The sequence below is a fragment of the Gracilinanus agilis genome, chromosome 3 (assembly GCF_016433145.1).
Source record: "Gracilinanus agilis isolate LMUSP501 chromosome 3, AgileGrace, whole genome shotgun sequence".
NCBI lineage: Eukaryota > Metazoa > Chordata > Mammalia > Didelphimorphia > Didelphidae > Gracilinanus > Gracilinanus agilis.
This window is the reverse complement of record NC_058132.1, coordinates 345,492,135-345,516,437: the sequence shown is the minus strand read 5'-3', so window position 1 is coordinate 345,516,437 and position 24,303 is coordinate 345,492,135. Positions and strand designations below refer to the sequence as shown.

The window sequence follows — 24,303 nt, the reverse complement described above, 5'->3', positions numbered from 1 at the left end:
ATTTTATGCATTTGTAGTTTTTGTGAATGGCATTTTTCACTCAACAGTGAGTCACATTTTTTTCTTCATAACTAAGTGAAAGACAAAGTTACAAGCTCCTAATATACTTATTGTTCCCTGGCTGTGAAAAAGCATTTGATTTTATAGAACAAAACACTGCCTAAAAGATTCTTTTATAATTGTCTCCCATCTATACATCAAATTCACTCAAGATTCTTTGAAAGCCGTAAAAACAAAATATAATCCCATTTAATAACTATGTGATCATAAAAAGCAGGAGTCATACAACATGATGTATATTTACCAAAGATGCCTATCACTGTAATGGAGAACCATCAAAGATAAGACATTGAAGAGGGCTTTCTTGTGAATAACATGATAGTAGGATTAATTATCATATAAACTAGGCTAGTTTTACTTTAAAAGGTTTTAAAAATGACTTTGAGACTTAAGTGGTTCAGAAAGTGGTGTGCTGGTACATATATAACAACTGACTCACCAAAAAAAGTATACATCTTTAATTAGCATTTTAAACACTTTCTCTATCATTTCCTTAAGTTTACACAATTAACAGAGCAACAAATCAAACCCTGATTTCTATCATTTGCCAATTTCCAAAGTGTAAATACAGTAAAAATTTAACAATAGGCTTGCTGAGTCAGTTTAGTCAGCTCCAGCCTATCCATGGACTCAGGGAGACTTATATTCTGTCCAACTGACAATTCCCTGTATAAAAGCCATAATATAAGGCGGTAGAGTGGCTCTCTTCCCTCAGATTTCTGACCAGTGGATAACCATGGCCAACATAGTTAAGAGAACTGAACTCAACTGAATCTGTTGCTAAATTTTTTTCCCTAAAGCTAAATAAATCAGATTTTGTTAACTTTCCCATGGTCTCTGATTATCTTATTTCATTCTAATAGAAATTAAAAGAGCAGATGATGTGGAGATTCCACTGACAGGCATATTAACCAACAGAGGTCATTTCTAAAAAATAAATGCTCATGTATATGAAAATATTTATGGCAGTGCTTTTTGTCATAGCAAAGAACTGGAAATAAATTAGGTATCCATGGATTTGGAGAAGGCTACACAAACTGCAGTAGATGAATATAATGGAATATGGACAAATAAACCAAATGTACCTCAAGTTTAAAGGAGAAACAGCTTCCATTCTCAATCTTATGAACTGTAACTGTTTCTCTCTGGCTATTCCAGTGAGCAATACACAAACAGCAGTTGTGAAATGGGATCCAGTGTAGTCAAAGAGTCTGCCCACAGGTCTCACCAGAGGCAGCATAAGTGGCAGAGATCAGCAAGGCCCAAAGAAGCAGCACTCAGACTCACATATAGGGCCAACACTCAGGCCCAAGCTGATCAGGGGCATCACTTGGCCCCTGTAAAGTCTGAGGTGGGGGGAAGGGGACCTAGAGGAGAGAGTATTGGCATGAGCAGTTGCAAAGGAAGGTCGAATATAACTTATTATGATCTTATATGGTCCCTTTACATTTACAACATTGCTATATAGTATGTAGTAGTCCCTGGAAAACTTTCTCAGAGAAGATTTGTAGGACCAAAGAGGGGGTGGTGGTGGTGAGAAGCTTGCTTTCTGGTATCAGGGGGAAGGTGAAACTATCTTTTTAGCCCTCATTGAACTTGGGTGTATGTGTGTGAATGGTCCAGTTTCTCTGTAGAAACCTCTAAAAGTACAAAGATATGGCATAATTGCCATATCCATAGAAATTCAAAGGAACAAAGAATAGTACAGGTGATTTACAAAGGGTGATCCTTAGTATCAACCCTGGCCATGGAACAGACTATGGAGAAGTAGGTAAAGACCTTTTATCTTTCTTACTATAGATAACATTGACCCTAGAAGTTTTACCACTTATGTCATTGTTCTGATGTTCCTGATCATCATAATCATCTCTTTATATTGGAATATCCACTGGAACTGCAAAGATTTGTAATTACAAAGACTAAACTGTTAAGATTCAGGGCTTGCTCCTTCTCAAGAGAGGAGATAAAGCCAAGGAATTCTGTTCTTGGCTTTTGCTCATATTCTGTTACTGTTTCAAGGGGACATTTGATTAGCCTTCTTATCTTCTCAAGATTTGAAATGTCCATAAATGGTTCTACATAATTTGGTGATATAAGATTTTTGTAGACCTTTAGAACTACAACACCAATGATGTGGAAATAGAAATATCTGCCATACATGATAAGATAGTTTTTCTTTAACAGGTATTAAAATTGTCCTTAAAGACTAATTGGCTGAACAAGGTAAGGCTCAGATGACTGGTATAACTTAATGGTGGCCTAAGAAAAACACTAGCATTGGAGGTGGGGATGGCTCACTATTCACTGACTTCTGAGTTACTAGCATAGTCAACACAAAGTTAAGGAGGCTGACCCCAACTGAATCTTTTGTTAAATATCCTTTGCTGGCTGTGGCTAAGTAAACCTGTTAACTGTGAGATGACCTACAAGTGTCTCATTTCATTCCAATTTGAACCTGAAGCATCAGACTGGCTTGAAACAGGCTCAGTTTACAACAGATGGTGCATTTCTCCAGATGATCCTATTCACAAATGACTGTGCTGACTGCATTAAGCACCAGAATACTACTGGACCTCCTGGAGTTTGGCCTGGTCATTTACATAGGAAAGACCAAGTGAACAAAGAATCTCTATTGTCCAAATTTCAAAACACATTTGGATGGATACCCCATAGATTATGTTCAAGAGTACCTATATCTGGGACAGAGAGTACAGCTGGATGACTAACTGAACTCAGTTGAAAAGGAGGAGAATAGGACAGATTGCTTTCAGGAAATTACAATGCTCTTTAATGACCACAAATTTCCCATGAATGTAAAGGCCAAATTTTAAAATATCAACAATGCACAACATGAAAGATAAAAGTCTCTAAAGAATTAAAAATGAGCATTGCATAGGGACCAGTGGAGAAGCACATGGTGGATGTGAATAGATTACAACAGATAAATATCAAGAAATCCCAAAGAATTGGAATAAAAAATACTATCAAAAAATAGAATGATGTGAGGATGGCTAGTAGGAATGAAAAGACAGCATGCGAATTCTGTTGAAAGTCTTTTAATGTCAGGAGATGGCAAGGAAGGTTCTTTTTTTTAATTTTCCAATATAATGCCATTTGGTGCATATATATTAAATTCCTGTCTAGCTTTGAGCATAATGTAGTTTGAAAATTTTTCTCTTTTAATCAAATTCATTTTTATTGTTGTTTGGCCTGAGATGCTGATGCCTATCTTTATTTTTCTGAGTACATCTGATTTTGCTACAGTTCCTTATTTTTTTAATTCTGTGTGGAACTTTCTGTTTAAAGTATGTTTCCTAAGAACAATATACTCTTGCATTCTACTTTTTAATTCATTTTTTCTAAACTCTTCTGCTTTATATTTGAATTCATCCCATTCACTTTCAGTTATGATTAACTAGGTATTACCCATCGTCCTATTACTTTACATTCTTCTTTTTACAAAAAGAGTGTGGAGAGAAGTTATTCTTATTTGATACAATCTTCTTCCATTTACCTATCTCTTTTCTTCTTCCCTATCCTCAATCTCTGGTAATAAGTTCTTGCCCTTCATTTACCTTTATTCTCCATTTTGGATTCCACATTCCAAATATGCAATGTCTTTTGAAGATTCCTACCCTGAAATTATCCCTTACTATCCTTAATAGATTCCCTGTTGTTTAATAAATTTTACACCATACTTTTTGTATATTAATTCAACCCTTTTTTTTTTTGCCCAGTTCAGATGAAAGTAAGGTTCATGTATACTCTGCTACTTGTCTCCTCCTCCATGTTTGCATAATCTTCTCTGACACCATGATTATATGAATAAGTTCTGGTCTCATCTTTCTTCTTCCTTCCATAGTGCATTCCTTTTTTTCCTTCTTTACCTTTTCCTTTTTCTTTCAAGAATATCAGAATTTTACAAAACTTCTCCCACATCCTCTGTTCTATACTTAATAACAACAATAACTAGCATTTATGTAGTACTTTAAGGTTTTCAAAGCTCTTTACTAATATTTTGGTAGTTAATTTTCAAAATAATCTTGGGACTCTGTGACCTTTGAAGACAGAAGTCAGGAGAGAGATTTGTTTTTCTCTCACCTATTAAAAATATGAATACTTTGTTACTGTAGAATCCTTTTGAATTACTCAAAAGTATTTACTTTATAAGTTTCTTTTAAAAACTGTGTGTGTATTTCAAAATATCTACTCAGTTCTGGTCACATCAGGAATACTTGGAAGTTTTCTATTTTATTTAAGGTCCATTTTCCCCTGTCATGTGTAATGTGGGTAAAATTGATTGTGTCTCTTAATCTGTTGTTGCCTTCTTGAATATCATTTTCCAAGCTATCCTTTCCTTTTAAATGCCATTTATCAGATGCTGTGTGATTCTGACTATAGCTTCCTAGTACTTGAACTCTTTGGCTATTTGCAGTATTTTTTCCTTGACCTCAAAGCTTTGGATTTAGCTATGACATTACCGTGACTTTTTTGCTTTGAGGTTTATTTTAGGTGATCAGTGATACCTTTCTGTTTTAACTCTGCCCTTTGGCTATAATAGGTCTGAGAATTTTTCATTTGTGATTTTTTAAATATATTGCCTTTAGGCTCTTTCATGGTCAAGGTTTTAAAATAATAACAACAGCAACAATATTATTAAGAGCTATCATTTTTTAAAGTTTGCAAAGGTATTTATAAATTATCTCATTTGATTCTTGCAACAAGCCTGGGATGTGAAAGGGAATTCTTGGTTCTCTGTGAGTTCACACCTTACTTGATGCTAGACAAGATCAAGCCAGAAACTTAAGAGTTCACACACTCAGAAAGGTGTGGTTCCAAAGGTGAAAACTCAGACAATTTGGAAACTGTGATTGGTTCCCATGAAAAGGGGCAGGGACAGGAAACCACCAAAAAGCCATGAAAATCCCTGAGGAGGGAGGCTAGTGAAGGAGTCTGGTGGAGAAGGCTGGTGAAGGAATCTGGTGAAAGAGGCTAGTAGAGAGAGTGAACTCCAAGAAGAGTCACTCCAAGGAGAGAGTGAACTCCAAGAAGAGGGTCACTCCAAGAAGGAAGTCAGCTTCAAGAAGAAGGTCGTTGGCTCAAAGAAAGTAGGCCTCAGGAGTCACCTTCAGCTCCAGTCATTGTCTTGGGTGAGTGGATAGCTGGTTTCCCTTCCTGTCTTCTGAAGATAGTTTAATTCTGATTGAAGGTTAACAAGTCCTGGCTGAGCCAAGCACTGGAACAATATTTGGTTAGATAGGCTAATGTCTTTTCTACCCTTTTGTACTTTCACTATTTCTACCTCTTTTATTTATAATTTTTATATATTTAGCCAAACCATTAATTTTAACACTTACAGGGAGATAGGAATTATTATTATTATTATTATTATTCTCATTTTACAAATGAGGTAATCAAAGCTGAACAAGGTTAAATGATTTGTCCAAACACAAAACTAGTTAATATTTGTGGCAGAATTTGAATTTACTGATCTCAAATCCAGCATTCTAGTCACTGCTTCATACTCTGATGATCCTTATCTCATCTCACTGATCTCTCCCTCTCAGTAAATACTTTTGATGGGAGTTGGTACCTTAAGAAAGAAAACGGACTTTCTGATATTTTTTAGGCTTTCATCTTTGTTCTAATAATTCACACTGTTTCATGAAAGCTCTGCTCTCTGCCTGATCAATGTAATTTTCAAGTAATTTATGAGGGATAAATTTGAATTCTGTTTACTATTTAATTTTAATATCTTATTTGTGTATTTTATTCTTTTGTCTCTTTCCTTTTATTTGCATTACCTCACTCTTCAAAAAATATCAATTCAGGAGGGATGTAATGTCAAATAGAAGCAATGTTCAAAAGACTATTTCAAGAAACATGAGGCTCATCCTTACCCTTCTATCCTTGCTAACTGTACTTATATTAGGTTATTCTATCTGTTTCTATGTTACATCTATAACCATGGGTGCTGGCCATCCTACAGCTAGATCAGATCTACAATACCTCCTCCTTTTCCAAGCCTAAGCAGGGAGAGGGAGAGAAACAGAGATCTTTTTAAGTATAAACTTTTCTGAGAGAAATTAGTCTCCTTGTGTTCAAAATCCCACCTCTACCCCACAATGAAACTAACTATAACATCTATTGTTCTTACCAGATATATGGAAAATATGGACATATATTGACATACATGGAATCTCCTAGCTTTTCTTGTGAGACTACTTTCTATTCTCCACATCCCAATCTCTTTACTTCTCTCTGCTGCTTTTATTCTATTATCTTACAGTTTCAACTTTATTTGTTATCCCCAATGCTTATCACAGGGCCTATGTTCTTTAGGTGTCTAATAAATACATACAAAATAATGCAAGAATTCAAGTTCTATATTTTGTTAAAAAGCAAAGTGAACTACTATCAGGATACAAAATCATAAACAAGGAAGACTTTACTAAAAGCATTAATGTTAGGACTTTCAAAAAAATCCAAAAATCCACGTTGAAAAAGTCAAGACCATCATTTCAAATTACGATCTTAACCTTACTTTTTTTATTAAGTACATTAAATAATAGCAAAAAAATTAAGTCGGCGAACTTCCACTTTCTTGCGTTAGACCTTGGAAACAAATTAATTAGCCTCAGCTGGAAATCAGAAAATCTTGTCCCAGAACTGAAACTTGTAGCTGTGTAGCTCTGGGCAAGCTGCTTAACCTATGCCTATTCCCTTTTCTAGAAAAGGATGAAGTTAGTTCACATTAATACTAAAATCTCTTCCAATTCAAAAGCTCTACAATTCCAATTAAGTACCAACCTTGATTATTTCCACCAACTGATCCACACCACTGTCTCCTGGAAAGATTGGTTGTCCTAGCAACAGCTCAGCCAATACACATCCTGCAGACCATACATCTAAAAAGAAAAAAAAAAAAATAAGGGTTTATTATGGTATTGCAGTTATTGAGTTATTGAGGCATGTTGAGAAATATTTGTTATTTTTACTTTTATCACAAATAATTATTAATTATTATTCTCAATGGGTTGCATATTTCAAATTTGGAAAAATTCCCAACGTTTTTGAGATTAGGTATATTTTGAAATGAAGTACTATGGTCATTATATAAGAAGCCTAGACAATGAAAAATAATGAGAAACTCAATAGGAACACAATGTCAGTTCACATGTTCATATGCCTTGGGCCAAATAAATAAGAGTAACAATGCAGGGAATGGTAGCTGCTTACCAATATCAACAGGTATTAAATGTTCCAAGGAATAGAAAAATCCAGGTTAATTAGACACTGCCTAAAAAAGGAGCACAAGGTAGGATCCGTAACAGGAAGTTTTCAGTTGCAAGTATATCTAATCTCAGTTTTGGGAAAAAAATATTTTGTCCTTCAAGGGTTGACTGGAATACTGGTAAGCAATAGTAAATTTTGTAAACACTTAATGATATATAATATAAACTTTAAATATTAGATAATAGTAAGGAAATGAGTATATGGATCCTTTTTTTAACTATATAAAATAATTTAAATCAAAATTTAAACTATGCTCATACTCTTAAAAGAACAAATAACAGAATTCATTTTTTAAATGGCAGAGAAGTGACAGAAAAGTACTTGAGATTCAAGGGGAAGAGGGGTACAATTTTCGGATGTTCCCAGTCCAATCTAAAATTCTAGGAAGGAGGTGGGAAGATGGAATGTAGTGGGAAGGAGGTCTTGGAAAAATTTTTGCTAAGTTGGATCTTTTGCCAAATATTCTTCAAACTCATGTTAACAGCAACTGTACTGCAAATTTACCATATAAGTCTTCAATAATTACCAAAACTATTAGAATACCTCTCATAATGATTGAGTATTGTTCTTGTTCTTTTTTTAAAAAATCTCTCAAACAAAATGGATCTGAAGTCTCTTCAATTCTGGAGTTCTCCACAAGATAAGTTTCAAATCATCCATGTCTGCTCATGCATATTCTTGTCCATATTCTCACAAATTTTGCCACAAGGGAAGCATTCAACGTGTTAGGGGTTTTTGTTCCAGTATTTGGAGGGTACTAATGGAGTACTTTGACTGCCTACCTGCCATCTCTAATTCTTGCCTCATGACTACTCTTCCTACAATACTATTTCTACATGATATGTTTTGCTCCTACTGCTCACTGATTATATGTTGCAGGCCCATCTTGTACTAAATGACACTGATCATAATTTTTCAAAAGTAATGATGTTCCAGAAATCACTAGTACAATATTAGTATTTAAAAATTGGGTCTTTGCTTTTATGAGAAGCTTGGGGTCTGTAAAAGAATTTGGCAATTTCATAAAATCTTCCTGTTCAACTTCAGGTCAGGCCCAATTTGTTGTCCATCTCTATTAATGTAGGCATAACTCTATAGGATGTTCATCTAAATGCATTTTGAAATCTAAGCATTAGAATTTCTCATCTATTTGTTCTCTCTTCTAGATAAATAGGCCAAATTCCTTTGAGTGATTTTATAGATCTCTTCCAAAGAGATGGTACAATATCTGAGTGAGGTTGTGATGCAATTAGCAAAAAACCTCCAAAAAAACTGAAGAATCTGACCACTCACAAGGAAACTCTCCTCAACTTGGACCCAATTCTATCTTCTCCATTACAACAGTAAAAGCTTTCACAAACGTGTATCTCTTGGGTTTGTCTCATTTGATGTTTATTATTAGAAGGCCTCTGAGAAGGGTAATTTCTGTTCTTATATCTTCCAAGGAATTATGAAGGATTCTTGATGTATGGTTGGGAGTCAACTTTTGCAATAGAGCCTGAGACAAAATTTTGAAGAAATGGGGGGGAGGAGGAGGAGGACACACACACACACACACACACACACACACACACACACACATATATATATACTTGGTCTAATCTGGCTTTTCTCTGTTCTCTTTAATACCATTTATGCTATTTTATACATTCCAGGGACTTTAATATTAGGGTCCAACTAAGGTAGTTTCACCTTGAGCTGAATGGAGGATGGAATGTAGTGGGAATAGCCTTTAAGCAGGTCAACCAGTTTGGATAGGTGGCTACTGCCATTATGTACTCCAGACATAATGGATGAGGCATTATTACCACACCTCCTCTCTAAGTGGCCAGGCTTAATTTGTAAATGACAAAAGAGCTTACAGAATGGTAGCAGTTGTAATTCTGTGGCTAAAATACAATTCTGGGCAATTCACAAGGTATAGTAAATGAAGTTCACACCCTGTTTTCATGATGTTGAAAATGATATAAAGAAATCATAAAAAATTACTTTTAGTAAATGTTAAAGCAATTTTATCCCATACTTTATTTAATCTTTAACTATAGTTATGACCAAAATGTACTAAATTTCATTTTTAGAAGATATATTTCCCTCTTATTCTCTGGTAGAAAATTAAAAAACTGGTGAAAATGGTCAAAGTGCAATTATTAGAACAGGACAAGAAAAGTCTTAAGTACTTTATAAAATGTATGATATCCTAAATAATTAATAAGTAGTTACATATGGTAAGGTAAAGAAAACTGATGCACATTGTCCATTAGCAAATTGAAAATTTCCAGAAAACAAAAGTAGATTGACTTCATGTTCCTTTGGCATCTGTGTGAGGTAAAGCAATTAATTCCCTCCTACCTATAACCTAGAAAATTAGTATATTATTTTATAGTTTTATCAAGTGGATCAACAAGTTCTGAATTTGTAAATTAAAATAAGTCAAAACCTTGGGAAATATATAGATTTTTTACACTGAGGAGCTCTAACAAGGTAGACAAAATAATAGTTTTACTTAATCAGATAAGTGAATAAGAGTACATTCATTAGAAGCTAGATGACCATTTGTAAAGTGTGTTAGTGAGTGCTTTCAAAATGAGGTTGGAAGTCCCTTCCAATTCTAATGTGCTCGAGTTGAAAGAATGTTTGACTTGAAATCAGAGGAAATAAGCTCAAAAACTGATTCAGACACTTATTAGCTGTGTGACCCTAGGCAAGTCACTTAAATCCTCTATACTTTAGTTTTTCCATCTGTAAAATGGGAACAATACCTATTTTATTCTATTCTAGCCAGAATAGATTCAAAGCCATTACTCAATTAACTCAAAAAGGCAGTTGGATTATGGGGGTTGGGGGTGGGGGGAGGGGGGAGAGACATACAACCTCATTAAAGATGTCCTCAATTTCTCTAGGGATGACTCTAATAAAGATTTTGGATAGACTAGTAGCCATCTGGGTTATTAAGTAGCAATGTTTTAAATTCTCTTGATTTTTTTTCATGTCCTTGGTTTCTTCCCCTCCCTCAAATATCTTGTATTTCAGAATCTCAATGCCCTTGCAATTGTGTTACCTCCAGAGGGGAGGGAGGGAAGGAGAGAAGGAGGGGGGGAGAGAGAGAGGAAGAGGGAGAATGAATATATATATATATATGTATACACTTGGTCCAATTTGGCTTTTCTTTGGTACCATTTCTCCTATCTTTATAAACATCTCAAGGACTGTGATATTAGGATACTAGATTGGGCTGTAGTTAGCCAAGACCTGGGTTCAAAGCCTACCTCAGATATTTAATTTCTGTATCAAATCACCATTTTGTAGTGATTTGGTAGTAGTTTATAAAATGAGAGATGTGGCCTTAATTGCAAGTAAGGTCTCTTTCAGCTTCAAATCTATGATCTCATTACTGTCTTCTAGCTTTGTATTATCTGTTGTTTTGATAAGATTATCATCAATTTCCTTATTAAATCTGTTGTTGAATAAACAGAAATTTTGAATGGAACAAAATTTAATCTCTTTTAGAAACCATCATAATTCAACTTAAGGGTTGATGTTGATCCATTTATCAGAATTTATCCAGTACCTAGTCAAGTCTAAATAATTCCCCTAATATCATCTAGCTCAAATTTCTCCATTTTGCCTTTCTGAAATACATATACACTATATATAATTCCATTGCACTTCCAGGTCTAATGATCATATCCTAAAAGGAAATAAAGTTAGTCTAACAGGACTTTTGGTAGATCTCAGAGATTTACACAGTTCACATTTTAATGATGAAGAAACTAAAGTTCAGAAACGAAGATTCTGCTTAGAATCACAGAGATAATAAATATTAAATCTAGAATCTAAACTTGGGTGTTATGTCAGTAAAACCAGTTTTCTTTCCACTAGAGAATTGTTTTCAAAGAGAACCCAGATTGGCTCCTGTGTTCATAAAACATCCACTTGATAGTAGAGGAAGTAAGAGGTACAGCTTTGGAGCCAAAAAGACATAAATTTAAATCTGGCCTTTGACACTTACTAACTGTGTGACTCCAGGCACCTCAGTTTGCCTCAGTTCAACAGTAAAATGGGGATGATACTAATATCATTTACCTAACAGGGATGTTAGGATGAAATGAGATATTTGTAAAAAGAGTTTAGCATAATGCCTGGCACATAATAGGCACTATAGTTTCCCTTGATTAATTGGGCAAAACTTTGCTTGGCATAAATATGAAATTCACTAACCTACAGTTTGTAGGATCTAGCTTCTTGCCCATTTTGAAAATTAGGATAAGACAAGGTTATTTTCAATTTTCTGATACTTTTGTTTTTCTTAGATCCTTAAAAACTACTGACAGCAAGTCTGTGCTCAAATGTACGATTTCATCTGGTACCTTTGGGTATAATTCATCCAGGCCCAAACCTTAAAATCTCTATGTGCTATTCTACACCTACCTTTGGCTCCAAATCTCATTTAGCTCTGATTTTCAAGTTTGAAGAGTGATTTTTTATTATATTTTTCTAGTTCAAAAATGTATGCCAAAGAAAATATTTACAAAATTGAGTATGTTGTACCCTCCAAAAGCAAAGCTGTATCCTTTTTAAAAGCTCTTTTTCTGTTCAGCTAATTTTGCAAGACATATATTATCTTCTTTAGCTTTTGTGACTTTCTTTTTACAGATTCTGCCACCCTTTTATATTCTTCCTTTGTTCCCTAACCCTTAAAAAACCCAAAACACAAAGGGGCAACATGTTGAACAAGGGGGAAAAAAAAACAAAACACTGGACTTGTGAATCAGAAAACCTGAGCTCAAGTTCTATTTCTAATACTAACATGTTATGTGTTATTATATATTATAAAGTCATTTATTTAACCTCTCTAGATTTTAGTTACTGTATACTTATACGAATTATCTCATGGTGTTTTTGTTGGAAATGTTAAAAGTTGGATGTAAATGTGAGTTGTTAAATTATTTTTGAATTTGAGCTTAATAAAGAATTCCTGGAATGTTAAATAAATATCTTTAGATGCCATTCCATCAATACCTTTAATGATTATATGGTCAGATTTTAATTTTTTAGGAACTTGCCATTCTTCTTGAATTGCCTCCCCCTTTAGAGTCTGGCAATGGTGTTATATCTAAAAAAATCTGCCCTTTAAAAATCTATTGAAATGTTTCCTCCCTTACTTAGTAAGTTCTTTGAGAGAAGGCAACGTCTCATTTTTTGTACTTGTACCCCAAGTTCTTAGCATAGTGCTTAATACATAACACATTCTTTCCATTAATTCATCAAATATTCATTCTTGAGGTTAAGGGAGCAAACTGAGGATGAAGTGCTATCCTAGAAATCAAAATTAACGATCAAGGTGGTATCTCTAAATTAGAACAAGAGGAGATGCAGAGCAGAACATCTTTACAATTTCTTTTCAATATTAATATCTGTAGCAACTTTTTATCTGTAATTAATTATCTGTAGCAACTTTTTAGTCTCAAGTTAAGTTCTCTTTGTTACTCAGCTTGTTTTGGGGTCACTTTCCAACCCCCTTCCCACTCAAAGGAAGGAAATACTAATTTTAATACTATCTTGAACAAAGCATGAACAGGAATACAAAATATGGTTCAAAAAAACCTCACACTATTCAAAAGCAAAATATAAATGAATTTGAGATTTTATCATCACTGTACTATGCTAGAATGAATGATTGAAAAATGACCAGGTTGACTATATATGAGTTTGAAGAATGGATCAAAAGGTAGTCTTTTTTCTTACTGACTATACTTGCTTATAATCCTAATCCTTGCCTCCTTATCAGCTCTTTTTTTAACTTTTCTTTTAAATTATTTTTTTCTTCCTATCTATTCCTCTCTTTTCTTTAGCTTTGAAATGCTCATCTGTCAGTGTTTCTAAGGCAACTCTTTTGAAGTTTCATTGTATTGTATCCTACTCACTGTATTTGTCAGATTAGGAATAATGTCGTGCAACTGGATAGAACATTTGGGGTGGGGGACCCCCGCATCTGGCCCTCGGGCAGTAGTTTGCCCATCACTGCTCATTATGAAACCATTGGAATTACTTCTGTACTTGAGTCTAATTACTTGTACTGCTCCTTTCTTGGGAGAGGCAGGATTGTAGAAACAGAATGGAAGCAGTCACCTCCACCTGTTTTTTTGTTTGTTTTAATAGAACACCTGAAAAGCTATCATTTTGGCTGCCTATCTGGCTTTTCATATGACAATAATTCTGGAGGGATTAGAGTTCGCCAGTTTAACTGTATTCTGGAATAAAAGGCAGTATATAGTGGTAGAGAAGGTTCATGGCAGTAAATTTTTTTAATGGCTATTAAGAATCTGAGAAAAAAAGAGCAAAGGAGTAGAATTCTCAACCAATGGAAATTCTTCAGCTCATTGATACACTTCAGAGTTCTAAATAATGAATATTATAGCTACATAAAACAAATCAACTTTCTGAATATAAGTTCTTTTTTTTATCTTTTCTTTTCTCAGAGAACATGTGATCTTAATGCAAAGTTGTTTTTTAAAAAGCCTTTATTATCTGAATGCTTTATTTTTATCTAGGCTTTAAAATCTCTTCTAACTACTTATCAAAGTGAAAAAGCAAGGGGTACCCATTAATTGCCCATGAATATAAAAACATTACCCCCAAATGATAATGTTATAAATGCAGTAGAAGAAATAAGGCTTTCATATATAACTCCAAGAAATCAGTTTTTAGTTAGAACAATAGAAGAAGGCCTGTAAGAGGCAATGTTGTATAAGCATAGAACAAGAAATCATGAGATTTGGAAATTTAATTCTCTTAGCTGCCAATTCTTGTGAACTCGGGCAAACTGCCAAAACCAAGGCATCTATCATGTTGTGGTTAAGGCACAGCCAACCATGATCTTTTCTTACTTAACAGAGATACTTGAAGGAATAGAGTGATATAACTGCAGAGTACAATAAAACCCCAATTAACTAGAATGATCAGTGAATGAAGATCAGGTATTGACTCATAGCCGCAAAATTCTCAGTGCAGTGGGAGCCAGATTAAAATGTAACTGGGAAATGTTAAACAAAATAAATACAATACAACATCAATAATGCTAATTTGTAGTTTTCTATATCAATATGTGGGGAAGGGATCAGTTTCTATTTGAGTATGACACCACTGTACTATATCACTGAATTTTCTGATTTTGAGGTTCACAGATTTAGGCCTATTAGAGAACTATTGAAATCAGTTATCATTTCACAATGAGGAAATGGAGGTCCAGATATGTTAACAGATTTACCATAAATGTCATAAAAAACACTAATGAGCAGAATCAGGATTCCCCAGACTTCAAGACTTCAAAACCAGGGTTCTTTCCAGGATAATAAGCGTTAAGTCTAAAACTAATTTTTTCTGATTTCATAATTAGGAAATGGATTCTGGAGACTATTTAATAGAACACTTTCATTTTGCTTATGAGGAGCCACTTTATAAAACTTAAAGTGTTATGTAAATGTTAGCTATTATTATTATTAAATAACTTATTCTGAGACCTAGTTCATGGAAGAATTGGAAAAAGAACTCAGGTTTCCTAAATCCTAGTTCAGTGAAGTTTTCAGTGTCTCATCCTATATATCTTTAATCCATAAATGGCAGCTCCTCCACATATATGTTCATGACATTAGGGTTACTCTTATTGTGATTTCATGCATTCTGAGCCCCCCTTTCTATCTGTCCCTCTATCACCTGATATTGTTCAAAATGGCTGTTTATCTCTAATCAGTATTGAGCATATATTGGGGGATGTGTGTGCTTACTCTTATTATTAAAAAAAATCTTTAAAAAATATAGCTTCAATTTTAGGCTTTAGCATCATTTTTATTTTATTTTTTTGTTGACTGAGGAATTTTGGATCTCAATTCTCAATGCATAATGCTAGACATGTAAAAAAATAGAGACTGGCCTTAATCTATCTTGACTCAGCTAGTTAACTTAGAAAATTCATGTCAGTATTCTTGTCACTTGTAACATACTCCCCAAAATTTAAGTAAAGTAAATTGTATAAGTTAAGTAAAATTTCTGGCTATTTGAACTCTAGTTTATTGAGATTTTAATGTACTTTTAGGTTTGTCAATGGTCTCTATGCTAACTATTGTCTTCATGTTTACATTGTTTTAGGGAAACAAAATTGCACACATATTAGAAAATACAAAATATATTTAAAATAAGTACAAGGTAATTTTGGGGGAAGAAGGCCTGGACAAGAAATATTTTAATAAGTAAAACTTAGATCTAGTTCTCTTATGTGCTTTATCTATTTCGCACAAGTTTCCACTGATTTAAATTTTAAACCAGTGATTTATTCCTTTTTAAAGATTGTTTGAAAGATACCAACAGTTATGGGTAGTGAAGTAAATGGAAAAATAACCACATAAGGTAGTGAAAACTATTTTTGAAATTAGAGGGGCAAAAATGAAAAGTATGAAATAGATTAAGTAAACCACCTCTAAATGGATCTATATAAATCATAATGTCAAAGAGCTTGTAGAAGATCTGAAAGTGAAGAAGCCTTCATTGTCAGTTTGACAGACTGTAGAGATAGGGAACAACTTTTATTTTATTTTTTTTTAAGATAACAGTTGCTACTGTTTCCAGCTCAAGGAAACTCTTAGAAACCTGTTTGCCAACCCTACCCAGTGGAAGTCTTCCAAACCTATAACAGATGAGAATTAAAGAAAAGCCTACTAATGACCATGCCTGCCCAGAGAACTGATATCAGCCCCTTAATTCACTATTTTTTTTTAAAGAAGGGCATTAGAACTGGGGTGTTTAGGTCCCAAAGCAGAGACATACAATATCTTGCCTCAGGGAACAGTCCTCTCAGTCTTGCTAACTCAATTGTTTATAGAAGGCAGTCACTCAAAGAGTCTTTTGAAGAATGGTCCCTGATAACTAAAAACTAAAATTTATACCTTTGGAAATGAGCTATGAAATTTGCAATTAATGACCCTCTTGAATAAAAGAATCAACCAAATTAAAAAGATAGAATTATCTGTACTATTTAACAAATAAATGTTTAGTAGCAACATCTTATAGACTAAAAGCAAATGTAGATGAGCTATTACTAGTCAAGAAAACTTCAATACCATCTAGAATTTGAACATTACATAGATTCTCAGATAAACTCAATGTCACACATAGGTTAGTAATGGCCTATCTTCAAAAGGTACCCAATTAATTCATTTTCCTTATATGCAACAGCCCAGTGCTATCATGCTCTCAAGGTAGCTATCTGAATGACCTTTTGTAAGTGGAGTGTAGACCTCCCTTTGGTAGACTGCTGTGCTGTAGTGAGTTTAATAAGCTAACCTGGGTGTTGAGTTTTATCCCCTCTGCTCCATTCCCTTCCAATTCTCAAAACAAATAAAAAAATTCCCAGAAAGTCACTCTCCCGGCAAGAAAGAAGGATCTATACTGCCTAGGATAGACTGCACTAGAATTTAGGAGCTGAAGTAACTGGCATCTTGAAAGGTGGAATTTTTTAAATCACTCAATTTTTGCTCCTGACACATGAACGAGCTACTCTCCTAGTTCCCATGTAATTTTGGACAAATCACACTACTCATCTCTTGCCAAACCTCATTCCTGGATTACTCCTACCATCTGCCTCTTCCACCGCTACTAATGAGCTGCTAAATGCAGCTGGAGGAAGTCTTACAACCATGCTAACTGGGTATTTAACAAATCAATTGCCAGTCTGATGATCTTTTCTTAGGCCTCATCTTTCTTGAAATATTTGCTGTATAGGACCCTGCTGATGACCCTCTTCTAGATGTGCTTTCCACTCCGGATTTTTATGATTCTGTTCTGTTTGCCTTCTTACTCTGTCTCAGTCTCTTTTCCCTTTCACTGTCAAACATTCCAAGAACAGTCTATTCTGATTCCTTTACTTCTTCACCACCCACTCCTTTCCTTTCTCAACCCCTTTCAGTCTGGTTTGTCCACATTCTTTTAAGGGATCAATCACTTCTTCCATTTAGATACTCCCAATTCCCATGACTTTTACTGGCTATAGTATGAAACTTTCTTGATAAACTAGCTCTCCCCTGCTCCTTGTAACAGAGAACAAAGTTTTTAAAGGTTTCTTGCTTTCTTGCCTTCCCTATTGAGATTGCTTTCCACCAGTCTTTTCTACAATGATGTTTGTCTTCCTCACTGGATCAATGGATAGAGCACTTGGTCTGGAATGAGGAAAACATGAATTTAAATTCTGCCTCACACACTAGTTATGTAACCCTTGGCAAGTCACTTAACCTCTGCCTTCCTCAGATTCAACTGAAAAATGGGGATGCTTATAGCACCTACCTCTCAGGTTTGTTTTAAAGTGCTTAGCATAGTGCCTGGCATATAATTAGGTATTTTCTTCCCTCCCTCCCATACTCCCTTAGGGCAGAGGCTGTTTTTGCTTTTGTTTTCTTCATTTGTCCTGTGGAGTCATAGCATTTAAACTCATTTCAGATGACTTTTAGTGTTTTCATTTACATTACTTTCAACATACATTGCAGTATACTGTTCTCTCTTGCTTCTGTGTTTCCTTTACTCTGTTTAAATTCAGACATGTCTGTCTATGTTTTTTTGAATCTCATATTTTTGTGTCCTTATGATGAAGTAATATTCCATTACACACACACACACACACCATGTTTTGTTCAGCCATTCCCCAAATGATGACGAGTTTTCAGGTTTTTGCTATCATTAAAAAAAATGAGTATTAGTGGACCATTCTTCAGATCACCTCTCCAACACTGACTAGTCTAGTCCTCAATATCTTTAGCAGTTTGTTGAGATAAAAGTTTTCTTCTTGTTGAGACAAAGTTTTCTTCTGTTCTCTTATTATTAGTGATTTGGAGAATACCTGTCATATCTTGACAGTTTGCATTTCTTTTGAAAATAATTCTATCCTTTCACTCTATTTCATTTCTATTTTCACACTATAGTCTACCTTTTTGCCAAATGCTTCTTTTTCTTCCTGCCTTCTTAATGAAATTACATAATCAAGATCTGTCCTGGAGGGTGGGATTTAGTGTTGGCAAATAGCAAGAATAATTCTTTCTCTAAGATAAGAAGGAAAAAATAGATGAGTGAAGACAGAAGTTTTTTAAGGCATGGAAAACTGGAGCTGAAGTTTATAGAGTGAGCTTTACAGGAAATGCTTAATGGCTGCCTTTTCCTGGTTATATAGCAGTAATGGATAACTTCATATATGTTGTCTAGATGTAGTAGACCTAATTTTATCTATGTTACAGTGTCTCCATGTATACATGACCATAACACAGAAGGGAAATACTTAATATTTGATGTATTTACTGAATATAATTTTATGTCTTCTATTCTTGATTTTAACAGAATTAAAAAAAAATACCCAAATTGAATCTCACTGTATTTTTTTTACTTTTAGTTATTTTTCTCTCTGGCATTCAGTGAAATATGATAGAAACAAGATTGACAACTTTTCCTATATTGAATTTTTTAGCCTAACATTCTAGGTTTCTCAAAGTCTAATCTGTCCAGTCCTGATTTCTATAATCCTCTAAAATAAACTCAAAAAACATATTCTCTTCATAGAGACATTCCTATGAAGTCTTCTCCACTTTCTCTGCCTTTCTAATTAAATCCTTAGTATGACATGAATCTTACCACCATGAAGCCCATTGTACCCTATAGATAGGTTGTAGATATCTGTTAAGTTTCTTATTGACAAGCTAGTTCTTCCTTATATAAAATCATTGTTTTTGATAATTTGGGTCCTAATAAGCTGTCTTGTTATAATTTATTTTATTTATTTCTTCAATAACACTGTAACAAATCCTTTAGAGCAGAAGTCATAGATTATACACAGCTACCACCTATTTCAAAGATGACTAATAACATCACAGAGTGATGCCCTGACTTACATGTGAGTTGGATTTAAAAGATACACAAAGTCATGAACTTCATTCTCTCTTCCAGAGTCCCTGAAGGCCAGTGACAGGATGTAGTCAGAATGCATGACAATGGCCCAGAATGCAATGCAAAATCTTTGGCATCTTTACTGTCTCACCAGTTTCTAAGAACTCCAAGGTATGCTCCAGCCATCTTCATGACTGCTGGAAGAAACTGTTCTCATCCACCATTCCACTGGAAAAATCTACATATATCCTTAGGGTAAATGCCCCCTTAACTCATGGACAGGTTTGGGACCTATTAGCTATTCTCAACATGATTTAGTTCATCTGCCATGATGGTTTTAACAGGGTGTGGCCATTCTGAATGCTACAGTTTCTTGGAACCACAGGAGTCAGCTGGGTGAAAGGTAGACACCAAATGTGTCCTGAAAAGGGCCTGGCAAAAATCTTCACACTACAGGTGCTAGTCCTCTCTGTATGCCCCATACATCATTCAGGTCTTATACTTCTTTAGTAGCTCCCATAGCACCTTAAACACACAGCAGGTTCTCAATAAAAACTTATTGAATATAAAGAATTTAAGTTGAAATAAGTTTACTTAAAGCAACAAAAAAAATTCCTAATAATACATAAGAAAAAAATAGTCCCATTTCCTAAGTTATAAAAGTAGATGGTAGATTAAAATGACTTGCATAAGACTAAAAGCTATTTGAATAGAGGGGCTATGATCTTCAAATCCTATAAAATAACAATGTACAGTGTCATGTATACCAAGTGTATTTCTCCCAAATGTAAAAATAAAATTGTGTGTATAATTACCATGAAAAATTTGATCCTTACAACAAAACTGGTAAGTACAGGATATTATTATTCCCACTTTATAGTTGGGGAAACTAAGGCAAACAGAGGTTAAGTGATTGCTCAGGGTCAGACCACTAATAAATGTCTGAGACTGCATATAAATTAACTTTTTCCCTGACTCTAGACTCAGCACCCCATCTGCCCCTATATATATTTTGTATATAACACAGTTGTTTGAAAACTGTCTCCCGCATTAGAACATGAGTTCATTGAGGAGGAAAAGGGACTGTTTTTGCCTTTCTTTCTATTTGTAGCACTTATCATAATGCACACAGTAAGCACTTAATACATATTTGTTGACGACATGTCAAATAAATAGATAGGCTTTGATAATTTTTTCTCCATCTTGATTAAGATTTTAATTGAGCTCTAAGTTTCATCCTTTTGGGATACCCAACATTTGTGAAAGATTCACTTAAAATATATCTAGTGAAACTTTTAACATTTATCTTCTGAATTAGAGTAGAAATATCTTCCTTCAGTCTGGATTGGTCCTGTCTCCTACATGAAAACTTCCTTGGCTGCTCAGGACCACATGCATCTAGTTATTCTTTAAATTCCCATACTAATTACAGCACATAACACACATTTTACACCAATTTCACAGATAAAGAATCATATTTTATTTCCCTAATATTAAGCTCACCTAAAGGAATTACATGCTATTTTTCTTTTTCTCAAAGCATTTAACACAATGTTGATACATATAATAGGTATTAAGTATGTACTTTTTGAAAATAGAGTATCACCCAGGAATAACAATTTCATAAAATAACCAACATCAGAAATTAGGATTAGGGTTAGAGTTAGAGATAAGCCATGGTTTAAGTTCATCATGGCTAGCAATTTTTCTAAAAAGTATTTGGAGCTTGTCCCTGCTAAATGCCATTAAGATCATTAAACAAAACTGTGAACAGCTGAAAGAAAGTAAAGATGGAGAATCCCCCCCACCACACACACACACTTTCCAGGAAGAGAAGACTAGGAAACAGTAAAACTTGGTAAATCACAGAGTAGGCACTTAAGGAAATGAAAGAACAGAAATAAGGGAGTTTTGATCAACCAAAGGTCTCAAGGGAACCTGAGTTTTGAGATGGTAGGCCAAAGAGCTGCAGGAAAGTGATGCTACAAGTGGAAAAAATGAATATTTTTCCTCTTCTTTATGATAGTCTCCCTTCTAAACACCTTTCTTCTTCTAATTCTTTTCTTACTTCTGATGATACATCTTCCTTACTTGAACTATTTCTGACATTTTATTTGGTCCTATTTTAAATCCCTGTCCTCTAGATCTTTTATCTCCATGATTCCCATCTTAATCTCAATATATCCCTTTCCTTTCCTAGGGCTAATATGTCACATATTTCATTATTCAATCAAGTCTGGTAAGATAGTAGCATAATAATAGAAAGAACTTGAGCTATCTTCAGTTACTCAACCTTCAAAGATCTTAGATTTACCACCTATTAAATGAGGATTTGAATGAGATGAATTGTATTGTCTCCCTCTAGCTCTTATTATTATGGTTCCATATTTCCTATGCCTAATGAGATAAATATTTTATATTTCCTTAAGAAAATTTACTTTTAAAGCAGAACTAGAAGAAGGTTTTACACAGTAACAGCAATACTATACAATGATCAATTGTGAAAGACTTAACTACTCTCAGTAATACAATGATCCTGGACAATTCTGAAGTACTTAGGACAAAGAATACAATCCATCTCCAGAGAAATAACTTGGAGTTGGATGCAGATCAAAACATACTATTTTTCACAGTAGATTATTTATGGTTTTATTGGGGGGGATTTGATTTTATATGAGTATTTTCTTTTATAACAAAGAGCAATATGGAAGTATGTTTTGCATGATAATACATGTCTAATCCAGATCAGATTGCTTACCATCTCTAAGGGAGGGGGAAAGGAAAGGAGGGAGAGAAGCGATTTCGATCTTATAACTTCAGAAAACTTATGCTGAAATTTGTTATTACATGTAATTGGGAAAATAAAAGATTTGTGGATTTAAAAAATTAATTTAAGAGTAAACTTCATTTTATTTGTGTATTTTAGCTTTTTTTCCATGGGTCAGTGGTTAAGGCTTCCTATTTTTGCATCAAAAGGTTGACATATTTTTTTTCAAAACTTTGTAAAATATCAAATGGAGTTTAAATTTCTATTTTTAATCCAATTAAATAAACAACGCAGGTGTCAAGCAGTTTCAGTTACCAAAACATTTATCCATGTTATAAAAATTTATAACAGATGAATAAAATAAGGAAACTAATTTTAATTAAATACTTTATAAATTATAAATTAACAGACACCAGAACATCTGTACTAATGTAAGTTTGACAATTATTGCACTGTACACCTAAATTCTTTATTGTGTTCCAAAAGAAACATTTTTCCTGCATTATATCTAAGAAACATTTTATCTTTTAACTTCAATGATTCTAAAATACACTTAATTTTCTTTTGGAAGTCTAAAGACTAATTTTTTTTTTAAACCCTTGTACTTCGGTGTATTTTTTCTCATAGGTGGAAGATTGGTAAGGGTGGGCAATGGGGGTCAAGTGACTTGCCCAGGGTCACACAGCTGTGAAGTGGCTGAGGCTGGGTTTGAACCTAGGACCTCCTGTCTCTAGGCCTGACTCTCATTCCACTGAGCTACCCAGCTGCCCCCTAAAGACTAATTTTTAAAATGATAAACCAGTATCATTTCACTATCCTTGTTTCTATACCCTTCCTTCAACTCCAAACTTCCAACCAAATGCCACTTCTCACCTTCCACTGTGCCCACTGGAGTGCCAATGGAAAGGTAACAAGTTCATTCTTCATCCTGAATCCTTTTCTCTCCCATTCCTATCTTTTAGGAATCAAAATCTTGGTAGCTATTGTCTACAGAACTCCAGGGCACTCCCTTTCCTTCCTCAATGAGTTCGGTTCCTGGGGCACAGTTTTTCTCTCATCTCCAAAGCCTGTTCTCATAGTAGAAAGATTTCAACATATGTACTGACTCTCTCAAGTACCCTGATCACTCATTTCTTTAAGGGTTATGGCATTATTGCTGATTGCCAGACAGTGCTTACCAATTTTAGAACTATAATTAGGTATCTGTAGTTAGTAATATGGATAGTGTAAAATGCATATTGATGTTAGGAGGTGTGCATCTGAAATCCGTTTGACTGAAAAAGTCCTTGACATAAGCTTACTTTATAAGTCATATATCCCTTTCCCAAGTCTTTCTAATTCAGGCTTTTGGTCCCAGGGATTTTGCTGAAGTCTTCCAGGACCATGTTAGAAAGTGAGTCTTGTACTGTTTTGTTCTATTGAAGTATAGGCCCATCACTGGAGGGCAAGGGGAGTGATGAGTCTTTCATGTGTTCTCTGTGCACCCTCGTTTATGTTATAAGTGTCTACAAGGACGAGTCTCTGCATGCATATGCTTCTGTGAGTAGAGATTTATGTGTATATATATATATATACACACTTCAGGACTCCTGTGGGTGGTAATTAATTACCAGCTGATTAAAGAATGGTGGTATGTAACCAATATCATGTTTAGGAGAGGTATTTTTCAATATCTCATAAAGCTCTAAACTGTTAATGATCTTAAAGTAGCATGTAAGTTGTCACAAAGACAATCAGGGAGAATATTAGAATAGAAAGAGTTATAGATCAATAAACATCACTGGAAAAACGTGTATATATTTATATTTATATAACATCAAGTAGGTGTACTTTTCTGCTTAGGGTTTTATATTAACATAGTTATGGCATTTATTTATCTGTCTATACTTCTATTTCTGTTGATCTGTAGGTACTTCCCTGAATTTTGTGCATAATAATACTATTATTTGTTAGTATCCTGGCCTTCTCTTTTGGGTTTTTTTCTCCCTCCACAAGAAGCTGATTACCATCTTTTCAGTAAAACTGCCATCCTTGCTGGAAACATATGATACAGCACAGAAACCACTGAGTCAGAAGCTCTTTTTTAATCACAGGAAATGTCACTTGAGAGATTTTTCAAGGATGGAAGCCCCAGCTTTTATATGTAGGCAGATTGGTACATGACAGAAGTTTACAACCAGAAACATGCTTTTGTTTATGCTATTTTTTGCTAACAATTTATATCTTTGGAATTCAAAGATCATCAAAAAAATTTAGTGCTAGGA

The 24,303-nt window shown here is 34.3% G+C and overlaps 1 protein-coding gene across 3 annotated transcripts in view; it reads right to left on the bottom strand.

Annotated features, from left to right (window-relative positions):
• Nucleotides 1-24,303, bottom strand: part of GSK3B (glycogen synthase kinase 3 beta) — a 246,289-nt gene that overhangs the window by 81,494 nt on the left and 140,492 nt on the right. For all 3 annotated transcript variants that reach the window (XM_044670080.1, XM_044670079.1, XM_044670078.1), the window contains exon 7: nucleotides 6,871-6,968. In XM_044670080.1, the coding sequence (XP_044526015.1) occupies nucleotides 6,871-6,968 (98 nt within the window). The remainder of the gene's footprint in view (nucleotides 1-6,870; nucleotides 6,969-24,303) is intronic.